The 25,585-nt window shown below is 44.3% G+C and overlaps 1 protein-coding gene across 4 annotated transcripts in view; it reads right to left on the bottom strand.

The window, feature by feature from the left end:
• The window catches only part of LEF1 (lymphoid enhancer binding factor 1), a 122,592-nt gene continuing 103,732 nt past the window's right edge, over positions 6,726 to 25,585 (bottom strand). For 2 of the 4 annotated variants that reach the window (XM_018049145.1, XM_018049144.1), the window contains 2 exons: positions 21,450 to 21,498; positions 6,726 to 7,915 (listed from right to left, as the gene is read on the bottom strand). In XM_018049145.1, the coding sequence (XP_017904634.1) occupies positions 7,836 to 7,915; positions 21,450 to 21,498 (129 nt within the window). In that variant the 3' untranslated portion in view covers positions 6,726 to 7,835. 4 annotated transcript variants of the gene reach the window in all.

The raw sequence follows: 25,585 nt of genomic DNA, 5'->3' as shown, positions 1-25,585 counted from the left end.
AGGGGAGAAGGGTCTTTGTGGTCAATCAGGTCCTCTGCTTTCAAATCAGGACCAGATACTGTATAGTCACCACCTAAACAACATACACTAGTTACACTTCCATAGTTTGCAAATTACACTTTTCACACTTTGAAACAAGCTTTTGTCTTGACCCACTTTGATTTTAATCCCTTTAACATTTCAATCTAAGTAACCAATTAAGTCTTACCAAAATACAAGGTGTGGCTGTAATTTTGTGGAACCAATTTTCCCGTAAACAGGCATTGATGGTACATAAATATTAATCAAAAATGCTTTGGACAATGGAAGCATTGCTGCATTTTCAACCCATTTGGTTGTGTAAATTGTTCTTAAAATAACTCAATATTTCATAATCACAGTTTTTATTTCTATGGCAGAACAAATTTTAACTCCTGAAAGACAGAAAAATCTAATTCTATTTAATGTTTTATTTAAAATGACCAACTATGGCTGTTGCAGAATTAATTGGTATAAATGATTAACACCAAGGACTTTGGAATTAAACAGACTTGGGATCTAGTGCTAAGCTCTACTCTCTTACCTATGCAGCCTAACCTTGGGGGGGTTACTTGTCTTCTGGAGAGAGCTGGCAGAATGGGTAGAATGATGGGTCCTGTCCCACGAGGTGGCTGAGATGAAATTAGATGATGGATGTTAGGTGTTGAGCTCTCTGCCAGGCTTAAAAGACGGATTTCGACCACCTCCCTCCTCTGTGCCTTATTTGAAAGGAAGCCACAGTTCACCTCAAACCTACAGGCTTACAGAGAGCCTGAACTTTTACCGTTGGGGGAGTGGGCTAACGATTGGGAACAGTCCCACGGGTCTAGTAAAACAGAGTCGTAGAAGTGACGCCCTGGTGGCACTTCCGCAGCTGCTCCGGAAGTGCTTCCCAAAGCGGTGGGTGGCGTGCAGACCTTTTCCGACTGACCTGGAAAGAAACTCGCAGGAAGCATCTAGCGAGCAGGTGAGGCGGCTGTCTCCTAGGTATTAGATGTTTTGTGTTTGATAGACTGCGGATGATTTAAGACCCTGGAAAAAAGGCTCCTAACAGAGATGGAAATCAGGGCAGGGGTGGTATGCAAACAGGAGCACCGCGAAGGCCACTGGTCGGCACGGCAGAGCAAAGAGCAGGCCTTACACGGACAGGGCTGCGGTGGGGCTGGGTGGCCAGGTCTCGTGCCTACCTGAAACACATAGCCTGTTCTCAGGCGAGCGAGCACGTGCCGGAAGGGAAAACCTGATGAGGTTTAGAAGACAGGAAACAGAAGCGTCCCCAACAGACCTGGGGAGTAAGGCGTGTTTGAGCCAAGCTGTCTGGTCACGGTGTTTGAAGGGCTGAACTCTGGAGCCCTGTGGAGGTTTCACCACCTGCTCGTGGGAGGTGGATTTCCAGGGCTTTTCCGCTTGTGTTGAAGTTCCAGGGAAGCGTGCGGGTACAGCGGCAGCCTGCCTTACCACATGGATTCGGGGCAGGTCAAGGGGGCAGAGCGAGTGCGCCCCGTTTGGTCCTGTGGCCTTTCATCCTCCAGCCGCGTCCAGGGGAGAGGCTGTCCGCCCTGAGTGCACCCAGGTGACACTCCTGCTTAACTGGCGTCAGGGAAAAGGTGATGCGTGAAGGAGGGAAGCCGTCATCCTGAGAGGGGGCCTGCACACCTGGCAGAGCTTCAGCGGATGCCCGCACATCCTAGGCTGAGAACCAATGTGTGTGGGGATGTTTAGAGAGAACCTGCTGCCCTTTGGGTGGGTGGGGGTCGGCTCCCAGGTGGCCCAGTGATGAAGGACCTCCCTGCCAATGCAAGAGCTGTAGGAAGACTCAGATTGGATCCCTGTGTTCAGGAGATCCCCTGGAGTGGGGCATGGCAAACCACTCCAGTATTCTTGCCTAGAGAATCCCATGGACAGAGGAGCCTGGCAGGCCAGGGTCTATGGGGTTGCAAGGAGTTGAACACGACTTGGCGACTGAACAATTTCTGTACAGCAAAGTGATTCAGTTATATATATATACATTCTTTTTTTTATATTCTTTTTCATTATGGTTTATTATAGAATATTGAATATAGTTCTCTGTGCTGTACAGTGGGACCTTGTTGTTTATCCATCCTCTGTATAAAATCTTACATCCCCTTACCCTAACCTCCCACTCCATCCCTCTCCCACATCCCTTCCCCTTGACAACCACTAGTCTATTCTGTTTGCCCCTGAGCGGGTTTGTTTCTTAGATAAGTTCCTTTGTGTTATATTTTAGATTCCACATGCAAGTGATATCATATGGTATTTTTCTCTTTCTGAATTCCATTATGTATAATCTCTAAGTCCATGCATGTTGCTGCAAATGGCATTTTGTTCTGTTTCTGGCTGAGTAGTATTCCACCGTATATGTGTATCGCATCTGCTTTCTCCATTCATCTGTCATTGGACATTTGTTTCCATGGCTTGGCTATTGTGAATAATGTTCCTGTGAACATAGGCATGCATGTACATTTTTTAATTATCCAGTTTTTTTCTGGATCTATGCCCAGGAGTGGGATTGCTGGATCATATGGTATCTGTTTTTTGTTTTCTAAAGGAACCTCCACACGATCTTTCACAGTGACTGCACCAACTTGCATTCCTACCAACTGTGTAGGAGGGTTTCCTTTTCTCCACACCCTCTCCGGCAGTTATTTGTAGACTTTCTGATGATGGCCATTCTGAGTGATGTGAGGTGGTATGTCACTGTAGCTTTGATTTGTATTTCTTTGTTAATTAGCAGTGTTGCGCATCTTTCCATGTGCCTGCCTATTGGCCATCTGTATTTCTTTGAAGAAGTGTCTGTTTAAGTCTTCTGGAAGATGGGCCATTTTTGTAAGCGGTGCCTGGATGGGTTAGAGCTCTCTGAGATCAGGCACTGAGGAAGGAAGAATGCCAGCTAACTGGACCATTGGAATTGGAGCAGGCACAGTCTGTGCTAGATGTTGGCATGTGGGGAACAGATGAAGTTGTTCAGCAGGTACCTCTGGGCTTTTTAAAGTCCTTGTGAGCACTGCACAGGCTTTGCTTTATGTACAGCGTGATGGCTAGAACCGGGCATTAGAGTGAGCTAGATTTTAAAACCGTGGGTTGCCTTTCTCCAATTGAGCAAGGTTGATAGGACCTGTCAGAAGTACAGGCCATTTTGTGTAAGGCTCTGTTTTACTTTGCTTTATACCTTTTTCCTGATGGGAGAAAATATGATTGCAGTGTAGAACATAAGTCAGTGATTCTACTCAGTTCAAATTCTGAGACAATTAAGTTACAAACAGAAGAGACTAATCTACTAATCCCTCTGTGACTACAAAGAGAAACTGTTGTGTGATTGTCTGTTTGTAGGCAGTTTTCTCATTCCATTCAGCAAATAATACATTTCCTACCAGATTTTCCATGTATTTAATGGAGATCAAAAATTAACTTGCTGCTGCTGCTAAGTCGCTTCAGTCATGTCCGACTCTGTGTGACCCCATAGACTGCAGCCCACCAGGCTCCTCCATCCATGGGATTTTCCAGGCAAGAGTACTGGACTGGGTTGCCATTGCCTTCTCTGAAAAATTAATTTAGGTGGTTAATAATAATCTCAAGATATTATAGGTAAAGAAAAATAATAAACATACCAATGTAAATGACCCAATAAAATCCAGACTCTGCCCCCTTTCTGTAGGTATTTCCTCGGTCTTTGGTCCAAAACAGAATAGTTAGGTCTGGTTACTAACTGCTTCCATGGATAGAAGAAATATGTTCCCATGTTCTGTGGCTATAGGCATGATGAAAACAAAGTATTTTTTTACATTGGGGGGAAAAAAAACCTGTTTAATAATAGAGTATGAAGCAATTCAAAGAAAATTAATTTGCTAGTTATTTTATATGTGTGGAACATCTCTCATTTTCCACTCGCTGTCTGTAGAGTTCAGTGAGGTCTTCTCCAGCCCAAGAGGAGGTGTGAACTGAAGGTTGGAGGACACTGTCCAGCTCTCCAAACCTGGGCTTTCCCCACTGTGAACCTCTTTCCATTATAAGAACTCGATATTTAAAGTTTACTATTGGAAGAGAAGGATGCCTGTGTTATAACGAATGCAGGTGGTGAACAAGCTTGCTAGCAGCAAAAAACATTTTCCTAGGGGGCAAGTGCCCAGTAAATAGGTACTGAATGAGTGTATCAACCATTTGTGTTTAACTCCGGTTTACCTATGACACCACTGAGGACCACATTCTTCTATTAGAATTAAGATGCTTAACTTAGTCAGTCAGTTCAGTCGCTCTCGTGTCTGACTCTTTGTGACCCTATGGACTGCAGCACGCCAGGCCTCCCTGTCCATCACCAACTCCCGGAGTTCACTCAGACTCATATCCATTGCGTCAGTCATGCCATCCCACCATCTCATCCTCCTCTGTTGTCCCCTTCTCCTCCTGCCTTCAGTCTTTCCCAGTGTCAGGGTCTTTTCCAGTGAGTTGGTTCTTTGCATCAGGTGGCTAAACTACTGGAGGTTCAGCTTCAGCATCAGTCCTTCCAATGAATATTCAGGACTGCTCTCATTTAGGATGGACTGGTTGGATCTCCTTGCTATCCAAGGGACTCTCAAGTCTTTCCAACACCATAGTTCAAAAGCATCAATTTGGCGCTCAAGCTTTCTTTATAGTCCAGCTCTCACATCCATACATGACTACTGGTAAAACCATAGCTTTGACTAGATGGACCTTTGTTAGTCTATTCAATTTCTATTAAAAAGTAGTTCAAGTCTTGTGTGCATGTATCTGTATGTATCCCTCGGTTTCACAGGGCAGCTCTTAAAATTTCTGTGTATGAACAATAACATCCTGTGGCAGATACAGTAATTTGTACAACTACTATGTCATGTGGAATTTGTTTTCTCTTCTCTCCCTTGTGACTTCTCTCCTTTAAAAGGAAACCTATGCACACATCTTGTTATTGCTCATGGGCCTCTGTTCAGAGGTTTCCATATTATTGGAACCTTAGCCCAAAGTACAGAGGAAAAAAGTGACATTTAGGACAGTGAAACTGTTCAAGATTTCTTCCAGCTAAACAGGCAGTTGCTAGAAATCCTACAAGCAAACAAACTAAAGCCAGGAGGAAAGCACCCTCCGTAAGGACCAGCCATGACCCCAAGAGAAAGGCTGAGCCCCACAGGAAGGCTGGCCTGTCCTTCTTGGCCCAGGCCAGCTCCGAGCTCACTGCGGGAAGGAGGCAGAATCACTGCAAGACTGAAGAGAAGCAGGGCCCGGCAGGGAGTCCCTCTGCCCAGATGCCCCAGGAGAGCAGCCCCGGTCTGTGTGTGCCTCTCAGGGCACTCTGGACTCTCCTGCCTGCAGAAGCAGGATTTGGGTAGAATGGGCCAGGGTGGGCACTGCCAGAACACCCAAGTTACCTGGGAAAAGTTATTCTGAAGGAAATCCAGGAACTAGGAGGGACCAAGTTGTGGAAGAAACAACTGGCTCAGGAGATTCAGACAAGCCATTTCTTTCAATATCATTTATTCATTTTTTGTGTCATAAAAATGCAGAGGAGGAACCCAGGAGAGGCGACTTTAGTGGGCTTTGGCTGAGGCTTGAGTCTCACTTGTATCCTTGCTCTATTTGCTTGGTGGACAGACTCTTACTACTAATCAGCTTCTTTCTAAAACTTAGAAGGGACAATATGTTGCTCCTTTTTTCCCTCCAAAGTAGTGTCACTTCCTACAGCATTTTCTAGTTAACTGGAGAGAACACAGTGGCCGCTTTAAACAGTTACAACCACTTGGTTCATGTATGTTAAGAAAATGGAGAGAATTTCAAATGAATATGAAACCGTTAACAAGTAGGTCCCCTGAACATAATAGATATTTTCCCCTGGTTCAAGTTTAGGACTAAATGAGGAGGAATTGGAGAGGTTCCAGAGGATAGTAATGAAAATGATTAAAGGACCAATGATGAAAGGTTTAAGGAATTGGGATTACTTAGCCTGGAGAAGAGAAATTTGAGGGGTGATTTAATGGCAATCTTCAAGTACAGTATGTGGAGGGTTATTACAAGTATGGTAGCCAGCTGTTATCCAGCTGTATTGAAGGTTGAAAAAAGGAAACAGAGCTAGAATTTCAGCAGGAGATTGAAGTTAGACCAGTGGTGTCAGTGGTTCTCAAACTAGCTCAATGGATTGTGGAACCTTTGTGGAAGATCATGAAATATTGATGTTTTAAACTTAAAATATGTAGGATTTGCTAAACCTGATACCAGGCTATATAATAGTATAACAGAAGCTTAAGGGAGGGAGAATTATGGACTCCAAGTTGGGAAACTGTCGATTTGGGGAGATGAGTGGGAGTTAGACACAGGGATCCTTGACTGGGGGAGACCAGTTTGAGAAGCAGGGGTCTGACTGTGGTGGCACCTGCAGAGGTGCTGAGCGCTGCCCGTCAGGGTGCCTGCGGGCTCAGGAAGGAAGGAATCGCTCCCACCTGAATCCCGCGGCCCTGACTTCCACACCGAGCCCTGTGGGAGGCGGCGGCAGCGGTCCAGGCCGCACACACAAGGGCCTCTGAGGACTCACGGCCTGCGGACAGGGCGGCCGTGGGCCTGTCCTCACGGAGGCTGCGCTGGCAGGCCTTCTGTCACGAGTTCCGGCCAGCTCTGGCCTGGCCTGTGGATTCAGGTCACCATTACCAACTGTAGAGCATCAGGAATTTCACTCTTTTAAAAAAAACTTTTAAAATGTTTTATTACAAAGCTTCTTTTAAAAAATGCTCAGCACGTTAACTCAAACTGGAATGACAAACGTTAGATTGACAGCTTGGGGCAAAGGCTGTGCCTTGTTATTTAAAAAAAATGGGTACATATCAATGCTCATTTTAACAACTGGCATAAAATCCCACTAACTGGCTAATAAAAACAGATACAAATACAGAACATTTAAAGTAATAACAATTCAAGTGCTGGGCTTTTTACAACAAGGGGGTAAGAAGGAAAGAAATGAAAATTCACTGCAAACTGGTCTGCTGAAAGTATCTGTTAAGGTTTACCATAAAAAAAAAAAGAGAGATCATAAGAAAAATAAAGAGGACTGCCAACTGCTACCCACAGAGTGGACTGGCTGTTATGTTTATTTAGCTCTATCAGACACCTTACAAAGACAGAGAGGCCACTATTGTTACAGGTCATTCACGGAGAAGCCACTTAGCAGACGAGATCTCTCTCAAAAGAAGGAGGCTTCTTTTCATTTCGTTTTTATTTCAAACAGTTCCAGATCTTTGAATTTTACTTAAAAAGCTCATAGCTAGCAAAATATACAAGAAAAATAAAAGAAGTGTAAATTTAAAAAAAAGTTCAAGTTTAAAAAAAGCAAACAAGACAGATCTTTTTGCACTGTTAAATAAAAGCTTGAGGAGAAGAAGAAGAAACACGAAGCCAGAAACAGGGAACTCTTCCCCACATTCCTGCGGGGACGCTGGCGGCTCTGCTGCAGCCGCTCCCGGTGCTCAGGTGCTTGGGGCAGGCGAAAGCAGCCAGGTTACTGTCCTTGCCAGAAGGTTACAGATACGGATGCAGGATGCTCTGGGAAGTGCACAGCGGAGACGGGGGAGGAAAGCTGCTCAGCTGACCCAGGGCCTGCTAGTATTCTCAGGTGCTTTTTAATTTTTCTTTTAAAAAAACCTTATATGCTTTACTGTGGAACTTGGCTCTTGCAGTAGATGAAAGGGGGTTGGCAGTGATTGTCTTTATGGATCAGCGTCTTTAGCAGTGACCTCAGGGTGAAGTTGGTGTCATTTCTCCTTTGGGGTCGACTGGGCAAGCCGTGGAGACAGTCTGGGTTTTCAACAAGCTTCCATCTCCAGGAGAGGTCCCGGGGTCGCTGCCTTGGCTTTGCATGTTGGGAATGAGCTTCGTTTTCCACCTCGAGAAGGAACAAATAAAATGCTATTAATGCGCATTTGCCACAGACCTTTACAGATTTTGAACCTCTGCTGCATACAGCACGTCTTAAGAGCTCTGCATTTAATTAATCCTCTTTGTTGATCTGGTGATAGCTAAGACAGATTGCCCTAAGGTAGCCCTAAATCCTGAGATTACGTTAGAGAATAAGTGTACTTTACTGAAGTGTTTACCTTGGTTCCATGTATATGTGTGTATATATATGTACAGAGTTATGTGAAATATACATAATACTTTGGATCATGGTTTTTAAAAATAAATCTGAAAAACATCAGAAGAGAATGGCCAAACATGAACTGTAACGGCGGGCAATGGCCAGCTGAGGGAAGGAGCTGTCGTTCCAGAGTGTTTGGTCTTTCTAGTCCACTGTGGGGAGCCACTGTAGGGCTTTGCATGCGTGCATGCGTGCTGAGTCGCCTCGGTTGCGTCACACTCCTTGCAACCCTGTCAGGAGACTAAAAGCACACTCAAGTGAGTTAGTGCCCCACATTCCCACAAGCAGCCATGCGGCCAGGATGTCTTCTGTCCGCTCATATTCAGTCTGAGGAGCATAAGCTTCTCCAATATTCAGGCTTCAATTCTCAGTACTTTTTTTTCCCTTTATAACAACTGGGATCTCTAATATTATCTTGGGTTGTACACTCAACAAGTATTTAAAGATGTTGCTAATGACAAGAGCATTCAGAAAGGATAATCCCTAAATCCCAGAAGTTTTAATAATCTTAGACCCAAAGAGTGATTACAAATAAAACACTGCAACAGAATCAGAGAGAAAAGGAAAGCAAAAGCACCCCCACGTTCAGCTCCTCTGTGGAGAGCATCCGATGCCCCTCCTTTGCAGCTGGGGAGACGGCCTCGTCCAGCTGCAGGGAAGTCGTCTCCCCGATCTGGTCCCCTGGCAGCTCAGGCGAATCTCAACTGTCTGTGCTGCAATGCCCTTTTATTAGCAAACATTTCCTTGAAAAAAAATTAATTCTCAATAGTGGAGTGCATTCCTTTATGCTTTTTATTTGAGTAGAAAGAAACCTTGGAGGAGAAGTAAAAGGGAACTTTGAAATAGTTTAATAATGAGAAACTAAACGCAGGATGGTGAGTTCCAATCCACACGGTGCTGTTCAGAGAAGAGCAGCCGTAGCCCAGGTGCCGGGAGGAGCGGTGCCGCGGGCTGAGGTGAGGATGGGCGCAGCCAGTACCCTGGAGGGACTTGCAGAGCGCCGAGTGCACAGTGAGTCCCTGCGCTCAGGGCTTTCACCAGCTACGTGTTAGCAGTATTATTACGGCCACCGCCACCAGTGCTGTCCCTCAAGATGACGCATCATCACAGCTGTGAAGAAACTGTATATCTGGGTGGCTAGTGAACAGGCAAGTGAAAGCACAATGGGAGGAATGCTGCCTTCAACACAGCGAGGTCTCCAGTGATGATTTCCACTCCCCTTCAAGATTACCCTTCGCCCAGTTAACAGGAAAACCACGCTACAGCTCTGTGGTTTTTAAAAGTTTGAGCAGAGTACAGATGCTTCACACAGGAGGATGGAAGCGCAGCAAAGGGCCTGGCTTTCCAAGGAGAAAGGGGCAGAGCCTGGGCAAGGGGTGGAGGCACTGCCCACAGATTCCTAGTATAAGGTGCTTGGGCACCCCTGACTCCCGGGCCCAGGTCCAGGTTGTTCTTGCTGGTTAGGAGTGGCTGAGCAGCCCTGGGCCAGGAGTGCACAGCAGCGGGAGGCCAGCTCTGTTCAGAAAGGACTGGCCTCAGCAGCCACGAGCACCAGCCCGCTGCTGGAACCTGTCCCCAGCCCAGCCCCAGGCTGACCCTCAAGTCGCGGGGTGGCAGCCTGCATGGCCCTGTGGCGCCCTGGCCCTCCTGCACTGCCCGCTCATGGAGTTGGCCTCTTCCCACCTCGCAGCACCCTAGGTGCCTTCTGCCCCCTCCACTGCCAGTCCTGGCTGGCCAGAATGACCACTTATCACAAGGTCGCTGCCCTGGAAAGAATTTCGACATCTCCTAATAAAGCCAGTTCTTTCTGTAGTGTCACACATCCCCACCATTGCTTTATCACCAGCTTCCTCTTCCAGGATCCTCCTGGGAAGCTGGTTTCAGCGGTGCTCTGTACAACTGCCAATCAAAAAGTGACTCTTTCCCACCTTGGATGCTCTGATAGTTTTATTAGTGTTTAAATAAAGTGGTAAAGAAACTGTCTATCAAATGGGCACCTTATTTGAACCTGGTTGGTCCTTTAAAATATAAGGTTGTCAGGGGAGACCAATTTTACCCCAAATGGGAAAAATGGGGGCCTTAAAGTGTTGCTTTACAGATATAAAACAGGTCAAATCAAGATTCTTTTCAAGAAACCACAGGCGTGAGGCTTGGGAGACTGGAGACGTCCACATCTAAGGCTTCACTGGGGGGCTGTGGCTGAGGCTGGGCTGGCCAGGCAAGCCCCTGTGCAGCCCAACCCAGCAGCGGAGTCAGTGCAATCAAAGCTGCAATTACCGTGCCCGCTTCAAAGGGAGCTTGGAGTCCCATCTTACATGTCAGGCTTGGGCTCCCTCCGCGAGGAGTCACCATGTGGGCTATTTGTTAAGTGACTCTGAAGGAGGCACAAGAAAACACCCTGCCCTCCCCCCACATCCAGCTGAAATCCAGCACTCTCTCCTGGACTGAAGTCCAATCTTGACAGAATATCCTGCTAACCAAATGGAACCAGGAGCCCAAACAGACAGATTTGCTTATTAAGAGCCCAAGTGCTAAAGGGAAATCTCAATTTCAAGATGGACCTGCGTCTGGGAGATGACCTTGGCTCAAAACATGTGAAGAAAGGGAAAGGGGAGATGTCTTCTTAAGTGCAAACATCAGCCTTTATTGGAAGCCAAGTGCTTTGCCAGCCCTTATCCTTGGGGTTCTGTGGCCCCACCACCCCCAGTCTGTCCTCCAGCAGAAGGGGCAAGGAACCAAGCCCATCAGCAAGGCCAAGGTGGAGAAGAGGAGGGCTGACATGTGACGAGGACCCACCCGGTCACGTGCAGCCACGCGGGCACAGCACACCGAGAGATGCCTTGCCGTCATGTAACAGCACCTCCTTGTACAGAAAAGGCGAGGAACACACAAAGGTGGCTGGAGTAAGAGATCCTTCCCCTCCCAAATGTTCCTAGCAAGGAGCAGGAACTTTAAAACGTTTTTAGTTATGATGTGCAGTTTGAGGAGAGAGCATCAGAGATGAGTCTGTGAAAGGCGAACAGAAGCAGAGACTTTGTAAAGAGCGCCCGCCTCTCCGCAGCACACCACACACCTCCTGCGCACGGGCCAAGTTTTCCTGCCTCACCTCCGGGCAAACCGACACAAGCCTGCTCTTTCGGGGCGGGCGCCCCTCTGCATGTTGTGCATGCAGAGAGCGGACTTCTAGAGCAGAGAGCGAGCATGACAGAGCTGGTTTGCCCTGTCCTTCTAGAGGGGACGGAGGCGTTTGCTTGTCAGTGACTGGTTTGAGGGACCCCTAGAGATTCGCTGGGGCTCCTGGTTCCCTGTAGGTCACAGGAGCTGGTGAGGAGGAAGGGACAGCGTGGGCTGAGCCCTGCGGCACCAGGCACTGGGGCAGACAGTGTCATGCAACCGAAGGACCGGGCTGTATGAGGCGAAAGGCCTTGGCTAAGGTCACCATAGGGGGCAGAAAAAGCTTCTGAGCCTTAAACCCAGTTTCTTTCCACCGCACTGCAGAGCTGAGTTACCACTCCTTTGCTTCTCGCCTGCCCGCCTGCCACACCCGTGAGCCAGTCAACAGCACTGTTATGACAGTGGGGGTGGTGGTGGTCTACATCTAGACCACTGCCCACCCCAAGATGACCTGCTCTCAGAGCAGGATGAGAGGACAAAGAGCATGAGAAGTTAACTGGGAAATTTAAATCTATAGATTTAAAGTATAACCTACAAAAGGCAGATTCAGGTCTTTGAAAGGATTACCCAGCATTTGAGAAAAAGAACGAACCATAATGTGTGGCTGGGAAGGTTGGTGCTGTCTATTCTTTCTACAGTGGAGTTAGTCCTTAAGTCCCAGCATCAAGCTAGCTGGCCCCCAGTCCCCAGCTATCAGCTCCAATGCAAGATGATTCCCAAACTGTGGAGGAAGGAGGGAGAGGTCAGGGCCATGAGGGGTCATTGGCCTTGGGCTTGGACCCAGGTCATATAAACCAAGGCAAGGTCACTGCATCTGTGTGGTTTCTTCCCTTGTGGTTATTGAGAGTAAATCACTATCCGGGCAACCAGACTTTGGCAATGTTTAGAGGACTCTGAGGCAGGCCTTGTAACTATGAATAAACTGCTCTAGGGACTTTCTTACTCCCATCTGCAGCTATTGGCTTCTCTTCTCATCAGCCCTTTGCCTCTCCCTTGTGAGGAAGGACATCACACTGGTTGGCTGGGCCTCACAGATCCCACCCTAGACCCTTACCTCCATGAGAAACACTGCAGAAATATTCTCGAGGAAAGTTTCGAATAAGAGAGCCTCAAAATCCATTTTACTTCTGTATATCAAAGTGCTTCAGGAGGACAATATCTATGGAGACTCATATACGCATCTCTAAATTCTTCATCCAATTCACCTTTTCTCTCTACAAGTTCTCCTCACTAAAGATGCTAACTTCACCTTCAGAAAGTGAGGCAGTAGAACTAGCGCACGCTCCTTTTTCTTTCCACGGTCATTTCTGCATGTGTAGGAGTCTGGGAGTCTTAAGAGTACGGGGCCTAGGGAGGTGACGATGCGTTGTGGGTTCTGAGCATGAGCTCTGAGAATATCAGTCCTGGGCTGGGGGAGCCCCAGCCTTTATCACATCACCTGAGTTATCCTCAGCAAGCTACCTGAATGTAAAAACCCCAGTCTCATCTATAAAATAGAAATATCAATAGTACATCATTACACCTCATAATGTCGCTGAGGGGGATGAAAGGAGATAATCACCCGTGACAGACTGCATGCCTAGCATCTGAACGGCGCAGGGAGAGTTGGTTACTGCAGCGGGTGGAGACGTGCGCTAAAGAGAAACAGAGCTTGGTCTGAGCCTGACACTGCTGCACACTGACCGCACGGGCCTAGACAAGTTCCTGACATCTTCTCACCCCTCAAACAGCGCAAAGATCCCTCCCCATACAGGGCTGCCACAAAGCGGGGCGTAGAGGCTCCTGTTAGCGCATCCACACAGGATATGTGGCCCAGCAGTGTTGGTTCTGGTTTTGTTGTTCCGACCTCATGTGGCACATTTGGGGGTAAAAGCAATTGTTGTATTATTTACAGAATTTCTGGTGGAAAATTAAGAATAGAGAATTCTGCAAAGTCTATCTTATCAAATGTATTATAAAATATCTTCTACAGTGTCTACAGAAATACAGTGATACCTGGGAAAAGTAATACCAAAGGGCAGCAAAAATTTTGTTATATTTACAGAGACTATATCTAAAAATTTAGAAAACTTCAAGTCATTTGACTTAGGACGTAAACAAAAAAGTGGGCACTACTGTTTGATTGAAATGCTTTCCTTTCTTCCCCCTCATTCTGTTAAAAAAAAAAAAAAAAAAAGAGTGACTTTGCTAAGGCAGGATCACCTCAGATTATTAGACTCACTCCTCGGATCTAAGACCTGGCAGCTTCAGACCCACAGAACACAGCTGAGGAAGTGGAAGGGCCTTGAGCTCTCACTGCGGTAACAAAAGATTCATGCAAAAAAAAAAAAAAAAAAGGCACATTTACCCTTCCTAGTAAGAGCAGCCTCCATATGCCAACTCAGACTCTATTTACTTTTAATGTATATATTATTCAAATAAGCTTTGTTTTCCCAAATCCACAAAATGGATCTGAAGGAACATATTTACTACTGTCAGGGAGAGATACAGTCCCTGGTCAGAATGAGAAGACAGTAAATTAAAAAGAGCGGATCTTTAGAAATCCCCTGTTATTTGGGGTCATTTACAAGTGTCAGACACCATCAATTCCTTGTTGCCATATACCATACAGTACATTACACTACAGAATAATGGCATGAGGTATTAAAAAATATTTAAATTATATGTACTCTGCTGAACAAAGCGCGGTACTCACGAGAGTTAAAAAGTACATGTTTTGATACTTGAACAGGTAAACCTAGAGTTGTCTGGCAAACTCCATTATCCAGAAGGAAAATTCTCTCAGTTTCAGACAACTGAGTGAGAAAACATTCTATTATACCAAATTTGTCCAAAACATTTTATTCTATCAACTATTCTTAAGGGCTTGGATCTTTATTTCACAGGTTTCCATGGACAATACTGAAGACCACGTGTCTCGAGGGTTGTCAGAGCCTTATTCTTCTCTCTGTCTACTATCATTTTTTAATGGCACGTGATCACTCCTGCTAGGGGTCAGTTTCCTATTTGTTTCCCTTTGTTTCCCAGGCAACTTAAACCTGGTTTTAGCTCTTCTGACCATTCAAGAGTGGCACAGAACTGATGGGAAGGACACTGCAGCACTGCAGAGGTTTTCAAAGCTCTCTCCAGAAGCATGGTCCTCTCCCTGTGCCTTCACCAGAGCACAGCTGCCGAGATAAAACCACCATGCGCGCTAGACTGACAGCCCAGCCACCAGCGTGCAGCGCACCGAAGCAGGCATCTGCCTGCCTCCCTCTTGATGATTCCAGCGCCAACACACCCCTGGTTTTTTTACTTTCTCCTTATAAGCCTTCATTTCTACTTTGAGACTTTGGACAAGCCTTCCTGTTTCCTAGGTATTTCCAGTTTTACTAGTCTGTAAACAGTTGGCTTTGCTTTCTAACTTGACCAGCCAACCTGGGAACCAGAGGCTCACTGATAGTTAATGTGGGTGACTACCTCTGTCCTCGGGGAACAGAGTTCAGGGCAAAGATTAGGCAAAAGTGTCAAACTCACGAGGGTGAGCTTTAAAAACTGTATGAAGTAATAAATGTTTTTCTCAAGGAGACTCCTGAAAATCTTTAGACCTCTCCTTGACTCTTAGGAGCACACAGCCAAGTCTCAGGCTTCAGGCAAGTCTCCTGGAAGACCTTCAGTCAGTTCTGAGGAGGATTCCAGTCCAATCAATGGAAAGCTATAAAAAGTTTTTAAAAGATGTAAATCCAAGCACTGCACAATCGACTATTGTGCTGTCTACTATACTAGAAATTACTTCTCCCACACACCTGCTGGCCCAGGAAAATAAAGGCTAAAGTTTTCATTTAGGAAAAAATATTTTAAATTCTCAGTTTAGCAAGTGTACAAGGTGAAGATTATTCCAAGGCCAAAATCATAGTGTAGTGTGTCTGTATATGGGTGCCTGTCTGTATCTCTTGGTGTGCTTAACTCGAGGTTTTTTTTTTTAAAGGTAGCTTGTTTTTATTTTTTTAATTTAAATTTATTTATTTTAATTGGAGGCTAATTACTTTACAATATTGTATTGGTTTTGCCATACATCAACATGAATCCACCACGGGTGTACACGTGTTCCCCATCCTGAACCCCCCTCCCTCCTCCCTCCCCGTACCATCCCTCTGGGTCATCCCAGGGCACCAGCCCCAAGCATCCTGTATCCTGCATCAAACCTAGACTGGCGATTTGTTTCTTATATGATAATATACATGTTTCAATGCCATTCTCCCAAATCATCCCACCCTCCCTTTGGGACAGAGTCCAAAAGACTGTTCTATACATCTGTGTCTCTTTTGTTCTCTAGCATACAGCGTTATCACTACCATCTTTCTAAATTCCATATATATGCATTAGTATACTGTATTGGTGTTTTTCTTTCTGGCTTACTTCACTCTGTATAATCGGCTCCAGTTTCATCCACCTCATTAGAACTGATTCAAATGTATTCTTTTTAATGGCTGAGTAACACTCAATGCACAATGCTGAGTAATACTCAATACACAATGGAGTATCACTCAGCCATTAAAAAGGTAGCTTGTTTTTAAACTAGACTTTTGGTGTTATATGATCAAAGGAAATACACTGAAATATCATAATTTATATAATTTTAAGATAGTGGACTTTTTATATGTTTTGCTAAAATAAATATTAGTAAACTAATCAGTAATGTTTTTTAAGTTAGTAAACACAGAATACTCATCTCCACCTTTTCAAAAATTCTTAATTCTTTGCTGCTTCAATTCCTCATGAATCTTAAGTCAGGAAGGGAAGTATTTGATGATAATCTTTGACTTCTGACAACCTTGAGATGTTACATAATTCAAATCTAGCATGTACCAGAATAGTGGAAACTCACAACTTGATCCTTGTTCTTTCAAATCCAAGAATTCTTCCATGACTGCACAGCTCCAGTGTGACTTACTACTCCAGGAAGCCTTCCTTGAGCTCGTTTTGTGTATTAATGCTTCTTGTTCTCTTTACCACAGTGGCTGTATGTGCTCCCTCTCTATCATAAAACATATTATTTTGTAATTGTTCACTTGTATGTCTGTATCCTCTTAAACTGAGAGTTCCTCTGGGAATGGGCAGGGTTCATTTAGCAAGTCACCCCACTGCCTAAAGCAGTTCTTGATTTGTACAAGTAGACCTCACTGGATGTTCACAAAGTGAACAAACAATTGGTGTTTATGACATTGGCCTTCACGGGAGAATGTGTGCAGTCTCACTGCCTGGGGCCCTGGACTCCCAGCATTCCCACAAACGAAGAGTTAGTTAAAAAAAAGCTAAGGATGAATTTGGATTTCTTGAAAGATCCCACAGCTTGGAAATCACCTCCGATTTGGAGGAATGCCTTTTATAGATCCTAATTCTAATTATTCCTAAAGTTGGCTACAAGATGTTGAGACTGGGTTAATGCTAATTTCTTTGTTTCAACTTGATTTCACCAGAATGACTATCCTTATATAATGCATGAAAGTTGAAACACACAGGCAGATGGGGACATGGCTGGGTGTATGAAGCAACTCCAATGGCATTTCCCACCAACAAAGTGAAAGCAGTAAATGAAACTTGTGTCTTTTAAGGAGACGAGTTCTCAGAAGGCTTTTTGTTCACAGAGGAGTCTTTTCCCTATAATCCACCATATCCCATGCTAGTTCAGAGTAATGAGAGCTCCCTACCATTTGAGCTACATCACAGATGTCTAAGCTCAGTGATCTAATTTAACGGGAATTTCTTTTAAGGAGAGCAGGATAACGGTAAGTTTCATTGTACAGAGGGAAACCCTCTCGAAAATCTCTTCACGTTGGAGTCACAGCATCTTCCCCGTCTGGGCACTGCGTTCCATCAGCTTTGCCTTCCTGCAGGGATAGCCTGACTTTAGGATTTCCCTTCTGAGCTGAGAGCAAGCCCTAAGAGTCCTCACGCACACTGTGGGCAGGATCGAGCCTAAGCAAACCCTCCATCTGTCTCGAGCTCCTCTCTAAGGTGGAGCCAGCGCAAGTGGGACTGAAGTCTGACAGACAAGAGGCCACGTGGCGGCATCAGTAGTGAAGCGAAGCCTCAAGCTAGAGGCAGTGCTTCTGTCTCTCGTTCAGGGGGCGAGGGGACGCGACCTACACAGGATTAAGGGCAAGCACGTCGTTTTCAAGATCACACAGGCGCCTTATTCTACAGAGCCACTCCACTCGGACCTAGAATGAGGACAGATTAGTAAACAGAAAAGAGACTTGAGTCCCTTTTCTAACACTCGGGAGGCAGGGCAGCCCGCGGAAGCACAAAGCAAACCAGGAAAAGTTGGGACTGGAGACAGCTGGGAGCTTAGAGGCCAGCAAACAGTCCTCTTTCACTTCTGCCTTCTGCTGCGGGACCAGAGGCTCCTGACTTAAACCTACTGCCCCAGGTCATCACATGGCACAGAGAGGGCGACTGTGAGAGCCTGGGTGGCCTCAGTCCTAGTCTAAGCGCTTTCTAACAGCAGGATGCTCTGTTGCCCTGGTCTTCCATTTAGAACAATACACAGAATACCCTCCATGGGAAATAATCGGTTATTACTGAGCGCCACCCCCTCAGAAGGCCTTTTATCATCGTCAGCCCGAAGCCGACCCTCCGGTCACTTTGCTTTATTTGTATTACAGCACTTACACATTTCAGTTTGTTTTTAATCAGTTGCCCTGCCAGCAATGTAAGCAGAACAGAGCAGGGACCTCTGGAGCCTCATTCAATGCTGTATTTCCAGAGCTAACTGGCATTTATAAAGTGCCCAATAAATGCTGCATAGTAACTAAACAAGTCAACTACTACCCAGAGAAGTTTCTGAATTCTTAAAACAAAGAAAGGGGTGGGGAAACAGCAGGGGTAGTATCATTCCTAATTTGCTGAAATCTTTATGAATGCAAATCTGACCTCTCTGATTAGTAACTCTTATCAAATGACTGGCAGTGCCGTTCTCTAAAATAGGATAGTGTGGAGGACAGGACTTCAAAGGCTGCATGACTGATCCAGCACCGAGAGGGGAGAGGAACACTGAAGACTCTGATTAAGTGCAGCCCAGCTGACAAGAGCCAAGAATTTTTTCTTGGGGCGGGGGGAAGGTAAGCTTTGTTGTGTTTTTCTGGAGCAGGGCAGAGGGGACACCCTGACCTTAAAAAAAAAGCAAAGATGAAAGTGACAAGGAAGCATAATGATCACTGTAACGTTATTTTTAAAAAAGGAGATATTTGGGGTACATTCTAGAACAAAAAGGCATTTAGCTAATCTTCAAATCTGAAATACTATTTAATCATAAAGGACACAAAACCAAATATCAACGTCTGAAGTATAGAAACGCATTTCTGCATGATTTTTGAATAGAAACAGCATTAAAGATGGTGGTGCAAACAGAGGACAGAGTAGATCAGAGCATTATCAGTCCTTAGCATGTTGTGCTTATGAGGGTTTTCCATTTAGAGCCAAGCATTAAAGGTGTTCAGTAATTAAAAGGACAACAGTCTTCAAAAGATAAAATGCGACAAAAAAGGTACAAAAGCACATGTGTTTACTACTAGAACTATTTCTAAACTATGATGCTGTAAGTACCCGGGGGCTGGGCCTGTGCTCCTGGTAACCCAGCTACAAGGCCTGCTCAGAAGAGGTCCTCAATAATAGCTATTAAGTTGAATTAAATATGAACATCAACTGTGACAGTATTTTTCTGATACCCGTTTGGTCATTTGTACGAAGAGCTGATCTTTATACTCGGAGAAAAGCCTGCCACTAACTACTAGTTTATAAGACTTTTGAAATCATAAAACAACAATGATGAAATTATGAAGAGCTCTGGGACTCTGAATAAAGATGAAGAAAGTCTCACAGAGGAGAGGACAGCTGAATTGGGTCTTGGTGTGGGGTGGAGGGATGAAGGGAGGCCACTGATGATAAACAAAGAACCCTAAGGGATGGCACTTACTGTTCCCATTTTAGAGTGGGGGGAAATGAAGATTAAGAACCTCAAGCTGGGCAAACAGTGGATGTAAAATTCATATATATTTGGTACCAAAATCCCTGCAGGCTTTCCTAGGAAAGTCCATTGAAATTTTAGCACCAAGATTAAGTTTTAAAAGTTTAAGTGGTCATCTGGTTCTAGTCAAGAAAGAAATGACCCACAAGCTAATGCTCTTCTCCTGAGAAACACCATGCTCAGGCAGAGGAAATGGGCTTTCCGAGCACAGGGACAGCACGTGCAGCAGCTTCCATCTGTCTGGGGGACGCAAATGATTTTGTTTGGACAGAGCACAGGACACATGGTTGGCGGTGAGGAGAGGCAGAACACGGAACCTTGAGCAGGCGGTAGACGCAGGTCCGCGCTAATGTGGTCTGCACTGTGTCCTTCAGACGGGGGGAAGTCCTGGCCCTTTTTAAGCAGGGAAGTGGCACCATCCGTTTGTGTTTCAGCAAATCCCTCTGAGAGCAACAAAAAGAACTGGCAGAAATGAAGTCTGGCAGCAGGACAGTTATCCAAAGGCTAGTACAGTGACCCAGAGGGAAAGTTAGAGCACCTGAGCTGAGGCTGTGGACTGCTGAGTGTGGGAGGAAAGACTCGAGACAGACCCCAAAGACGGGAGTTGATGGGACTGGATGCAGGTTCCTAGAGAGAAGAGAATCAAAGGGAGCGCCTCGGAGAAGAACCGAGAATTCACAGACACACTAAGAATTTGAAGCCTAGCAAAGAATGAGGTAGTTTACAAAGCCAGATTTCCACCAGGGCTGCTGGTCATATGGTCAAAAATCAAATAACTACCATAAGCAGGAATGAAATAAATTTAGCTATAAAGATGAGAGTGAGATCTAGCAATGGTTACCAATAAAGAACTTGATAGTACAACATAGTTAATAAGTCCATGAGCCATATATTTAAACAATAGAAAAAAATGAAGCCTCTTTCTCCCTAGAAATAAATACATTACTTGTAAGCCTCTAAATATCATCCCAACTGAGAAAAAGTCTCTACAGAGCAAAACCTTCCAAGTCCTGAGCCAGCGTGGGCCTGAGTTCCTCCAGCACAGCCCCAGGTTTGCAGAGTAAGATGGCATTTTGCTGGTTTCTGTTACTTGTCTTTTAAGCAGGCAGATTGCCACTGGTTAGTAAGGAATGGTTGACAAGAGTTAGTGGAAAGGGAATGGGGAAAGATTAAAGGGGCAAAAAGGGGAAGAAGAGAGACATATACTATATTGCAAGTCTATAGCCGGTATAAAAACCATCAGATGTTTTAAAGCACTGCTTTGATTTTGGTGGGCTTTCCTCTTTAAAGGAGCAACGCTGAACGGCATCAGTATAAGCAAGAAGATTCACAAGCAAGTGCCTCTGTTTATAAATAATGTCAGCAGTAGGACCAGAGAGTCGTTCTTACCATGTTTCAGATGTAGGCAGCTGTCATTCTTGGACCTGTACCTGCAGAAAATTGTTTCTTTAACAAATTTTTATTGAAGAGGTTTTTGTACATTCCAAATACGTAGTAGCTACAATATAATGTGGACCTCTTTGCTTTATTTTTTTATGGTTCTTATACCAGCCATTTTTATTTGTGCAGTACAAGTAGAGGCCTTATCTTTAATGAAAGAAAAGGGGAAATAAATAGGACCTCACTGATTGATGCCTTGAATTACTGTACAGGAAAGATAAACCCTAGCATCATGTTTTATATTTTTAAATAACCCCAAACCATAGAAAAGATTCTCCAGGGGATACAAGGTGGCATATCACAGGGTCATCATAAAAAACTGTAACGTGAGCAATTATGCAACTAGAAGAACAGAAGTGTCAAAGCAAAGAGAAGACATAAACAACAAAAGCAAAAACAAAACCAAGGAAAAAGGAAAACAATCACAGTTAACAATGAGGATTCCCAGTAGCAGGGCTTGGGGGAGCTTTTTAGATGTACCTTCACATAGTCACATTTAAAAGAAAGGTCTTTGAAACATTTTAAAGGAATTTCAGGAAGAAAAGCCGAGTTTAGGAATCACAGTAGAGTTGAAGAATAAAGCAATGTATGGAAAGATGCAGACTGCTTTAAAGGTGCTCCTCAGAAGCAGAATGGGCTGGGAAGGCACATGGGGCCTACCTGATGCGGACTCCTGTAGCTTCTCTCTCTTCCTCTTCTTTTTCTTACCCTGGAAGAAGACAGGCACACTGTCATAGACTGTCCTGTGAGCACATGGATGAATGTGATACAAAAGGACAGGCAGGCAGGCAGCCGAGAGAGAGAGGCCTCATTATCTCTTTCTTTACCATCCGTACCTAGAAACCGAGGGCAAGAGAACAGTTCTCATCTGTGACCTTGGTCTTTTTAGCTTCACATTTAATGTCATAAGTACTGAGTTGGCAGTGGCCACACGCACACAGGATAATGATGTCCTAGGGCTGTGGTGGGCTTCCCTGGTGGCTCAGGGGTAAAGAATCCACCTGCCAGTGCAGAAGACGCAGGTTCAGTCCCTGGGTCGGGAAGACCCCCTGGAGAAGGAAATGACAACCCACTCCAGTATTCTTGCCTGGGAAATCCCACGGACAGAGGAACCTGGCAGCTACAGTCCACGGGGCAGCAGAGAGCTGGACAGGACTTAGCAGCTAAACAGCAACAACAAGGGCTGTGGCCACAGACACCACCTCCCATTCAAGGAAAGCCCACATAAGGAGGTACTCCGGTACTCCTTTTATTGCTAACCATCACACTTAGAATCCACTTCTGGTAGAGGTGATGATAAATCTTCCTTGCTATGAATTCGACCATCTAATTAAAAATCCACAGTGTTAACAGGATCTTCAGTCCCTGTGGCACAGACATGACATAACTGAGACAGCAGTAGCGGGGTAAGACAGAACCTGGGAAAACTCAAAAGGTAATTGTAAAGACTCATTTACGGCAGCTAAAGACCTTGCTTCCTAAAAGACATAACAACGTGAATATGCCTGCAATTTAAAATGCAGTTCAAAATCACCTTAATCACATATTTCCATTTTAGGTCTATTTATACTGCTTTAATTTTCTGTTTTCCTTCATAATTACTTTCCCCTCAAAAATAATTGTAACAAGGCATAGACACAGTATGTAGTCCACTTATATGAATAGTAAATGACCAACCTAGATTAGGATGGTCTTTTCAAATAAGTATAACAGAACACACATCACATCCAGCTTCTCTGTCTGCTGTAATAATCACATTCACAAAAAATAAAACCATAAGATTATATTGAGTATATTGTACAAATATATAAAAGTATGTATTTTTATGCACCTCAAGATAGTTTTCTTTCGTGTCACATGACCTGATCTTGGGAAAGTTGACTGAAACTGTCCTCATAAACACTAAGGCAAACAACAGATATTAGTAACCTTGGGAAATGGCATACCAAAAATAGTGGAGTCATCTTAAGATGATTAAGGTACTCCAGGAAGAGGGGAGCAGACAGAGGAAGAACATGCTTCTCATAGGCATTTACTGTCCCCCTTTCAAATAAGTCATTCCCTCCCATGCAATGACTTATGGTTTTCAGAAGGTGCAATAAGGTAGTTTCATGTACATGGCGCTTTCTTCCTCACCTCCTCCTCCTCCAAGCTCCCATTCACCCTTTTAAGATTCATCTCAAGTGTCATGTAGGACTCTTCTCTGAGAGCTTCCCACCATAATCTGACTCCTCACAGGGGCCATGATGAGCTGTGTCCCTGGGCCCCATGCCACAGGGCTGTCAGCACTGCCTGAATCTCAGCTCATCTCTGCCACCCAGCACATGCCTAGCACGTGCTTAGAACATGCAACTGTGGCCTGACATGTCAGACTAATGTTGCTTTTGTGAAATCACCTGTACTATATTCTAGGAATACACCTGTGCTTCAAGAGAACTTACATTTATGGTAGACAAAAAGACTTATGGAGTTTGGATATATTTGTGTTAGTTTACACAAAAACAAACAAAATTTCATGTGTAGTAAATAAACTTTTCATGAAAACCATAAATAGTACTGGGGTTTTAAGCACTACATTTAGAAGCTTCAATAATACAAATATAACAATACACCTAAGAATATATGTTCACTGTTGATTTATGAAAGCCAGTTACAAAATGAAAGTTATAAAAACAAATTGAAGCTATATAATCTGTGATGCCTTAGGGCATTTTAATATTAAATATTGAGATATATATTTAATATGATCTCAGTGAGCATTAGGATAGTATTCTGACAAAGAAAAGCTAAGATACAGAGCATATATCTTATTTAGACTGTATTCTTGTACTCCTAAGAATACTCTGTAATATCTTTAGCTAAAATTGATACCACTTGATTGACTTCTGTTTGCTTTAGTAATTACCAGGCTTATTTTGATTATTATAAAAATTTTAAGTTACAAAGCTGGGATTCCCCTTCATTCAAAGAGATCCTAAAAATCAAACTGTGCAAACAATTTCCTTTAAAAGTTGTGCCAAGGAAAATCTTTAAAGGTAAATTCACATTACACTAGTCTTCCTTAAAAACTACTTCCCATCTCTCCACATGGAGAGAAGGGTAGAGAGAGAAAAAGAACATATGTTTCTTTTATCTCTTTTTACAAGTGGCAACTCACTCTTCAAGGATCAGAAACAGAAACTTTGTTCAAAGACATGATATCACTTGTATGTAGAATCTAAAATACAACACAAATGAACATATCTATGAAACAGAAGTAAACTCACAGGCATACGGAACTTTGGTTGCTAAGGTGGGTGGGGTGGGGAAGGAAAGGATTGGGTATTTGGGACAGATGCAAACTATTATATAGAGGATGGATAAACAACCAGTTCCTATTGTACAGAACAGGGAACTATATTCAGTATCCTGTGATAAACCATAATGGAAAAAAATACACACACACACACACACACACACACACACACACAACTGAATCACTTTGCTGTACAACAGAAATTAACACTGTAAGTCAACTATACTTCAATAACATAAAAAGAAAAAAAAAAAAAGACATTCAAGATGCAGCACTTAATCTATGTAAATTCTCAGCACAGCAAAGCTCTCCCAGGGGGTCAAAGAAGGAAGACCATTCTTCCCTACAGGCCAACCACATCCAGATGAGACCCAGGACAGGGTTAAAGGAGTATACTTTAGGACTGAAACCCTTTAGCTGGGGGATTGATCTTCCCACTTAAAGGGCATCACAAAGGCTCTATCCAGAAAATACCAATTACAGTCCAGAGAACAGAAGCCCAGTTCTGAGAGGAAACTCTTCAACTAAAGCTGTCTTCCTAAGGAGGCCCTGGCAGACTGAGCTGGTCTGTCTGGAGGAAGGAAATGGCACAGACTGTGCTGGGGGACTTGGGTGTTCCTTGCAGCTTAGCCACTACACAGCCCCAGACAAGTTACCTAACCTCTTGACTCTTCAATTTCCCTCATCTGTAAAATGCAACAATACTGTTTATGTCACAGGATTATCCTAAGGACTAGAAAACAACACACAAAGCATTTAAGACAGTTCTTGACGACTGGCATGCGGCAGTTACTAAAGCAAACAAGACACAATCCAGGAGAGTCGAAGAAGCTGCTGCTCCCAAGTCACAAACAGCAGGACTGTTAGCTCCTATGTCATACTTGTATCCAATGAGGAAGCTCCAAATCCTGACCAGTAGGGACTTTTGCTTCCATGTTACAGGAGACAGTGTGTCCCCAGTATCTCTGTGCCTCATGATATGGGATGTATGACCTCACACTTGTGGTCCCACAGGATCATCCACAGCAGTGGCCACACGTTAATTTACATGCTGATTCACGGCTTCGCCATTCCTAAAAAGGACGACTGTGTCTAACAGGAAGACTGTCCTAGCTGGCACTTGAATGCTAGCCTCACAAGAAACATGAAAATGATCTTCAAATTTTTAAATTAAGAACTTAAGTGATCAAAAACATTTCCCTCTATAAAATATGATACAACTGATATCACTTACAATATTCTTTCTCAGAAGTAGTTTTTGCTGTATCAAGACAAGAACAAGATGTTCAAACTAAAAGTAACAAAAGAACTGGAAATAAAAATGAGGTGCTTACTGCAAGGAGATCCAACCAGTCCATCCTAAAGGAGACCCAGTCTTGGGTGTTCTTTGGAAGGACTGATGCTAAAGCTGAAACTCCAATACTTTGGCCACCTCATGCGAAGACTTGATTCATTGGAAAAGACTCTGATGCTGGGAGGGATTGGGGGCAGGAGGAGAAGG

Source organism: Capra hircus, chromosome 6 (assembly GCF_001704415.2).
Source record: "Capra hircus breed San Clemente chromosome 6, ASM170441v1, whole genome shotgun sequence".
NCBI classification, from domain to species: Eukaryota; Metazoa; Chordata; class Mammalia; order Artiodactyla; family Bovidae; genus Capra; species Capra hircus.
Note: the sequence above shows the minus strand (reverse complement) of the source record. Positions and strands in the feature narration are given on the sequence as shown.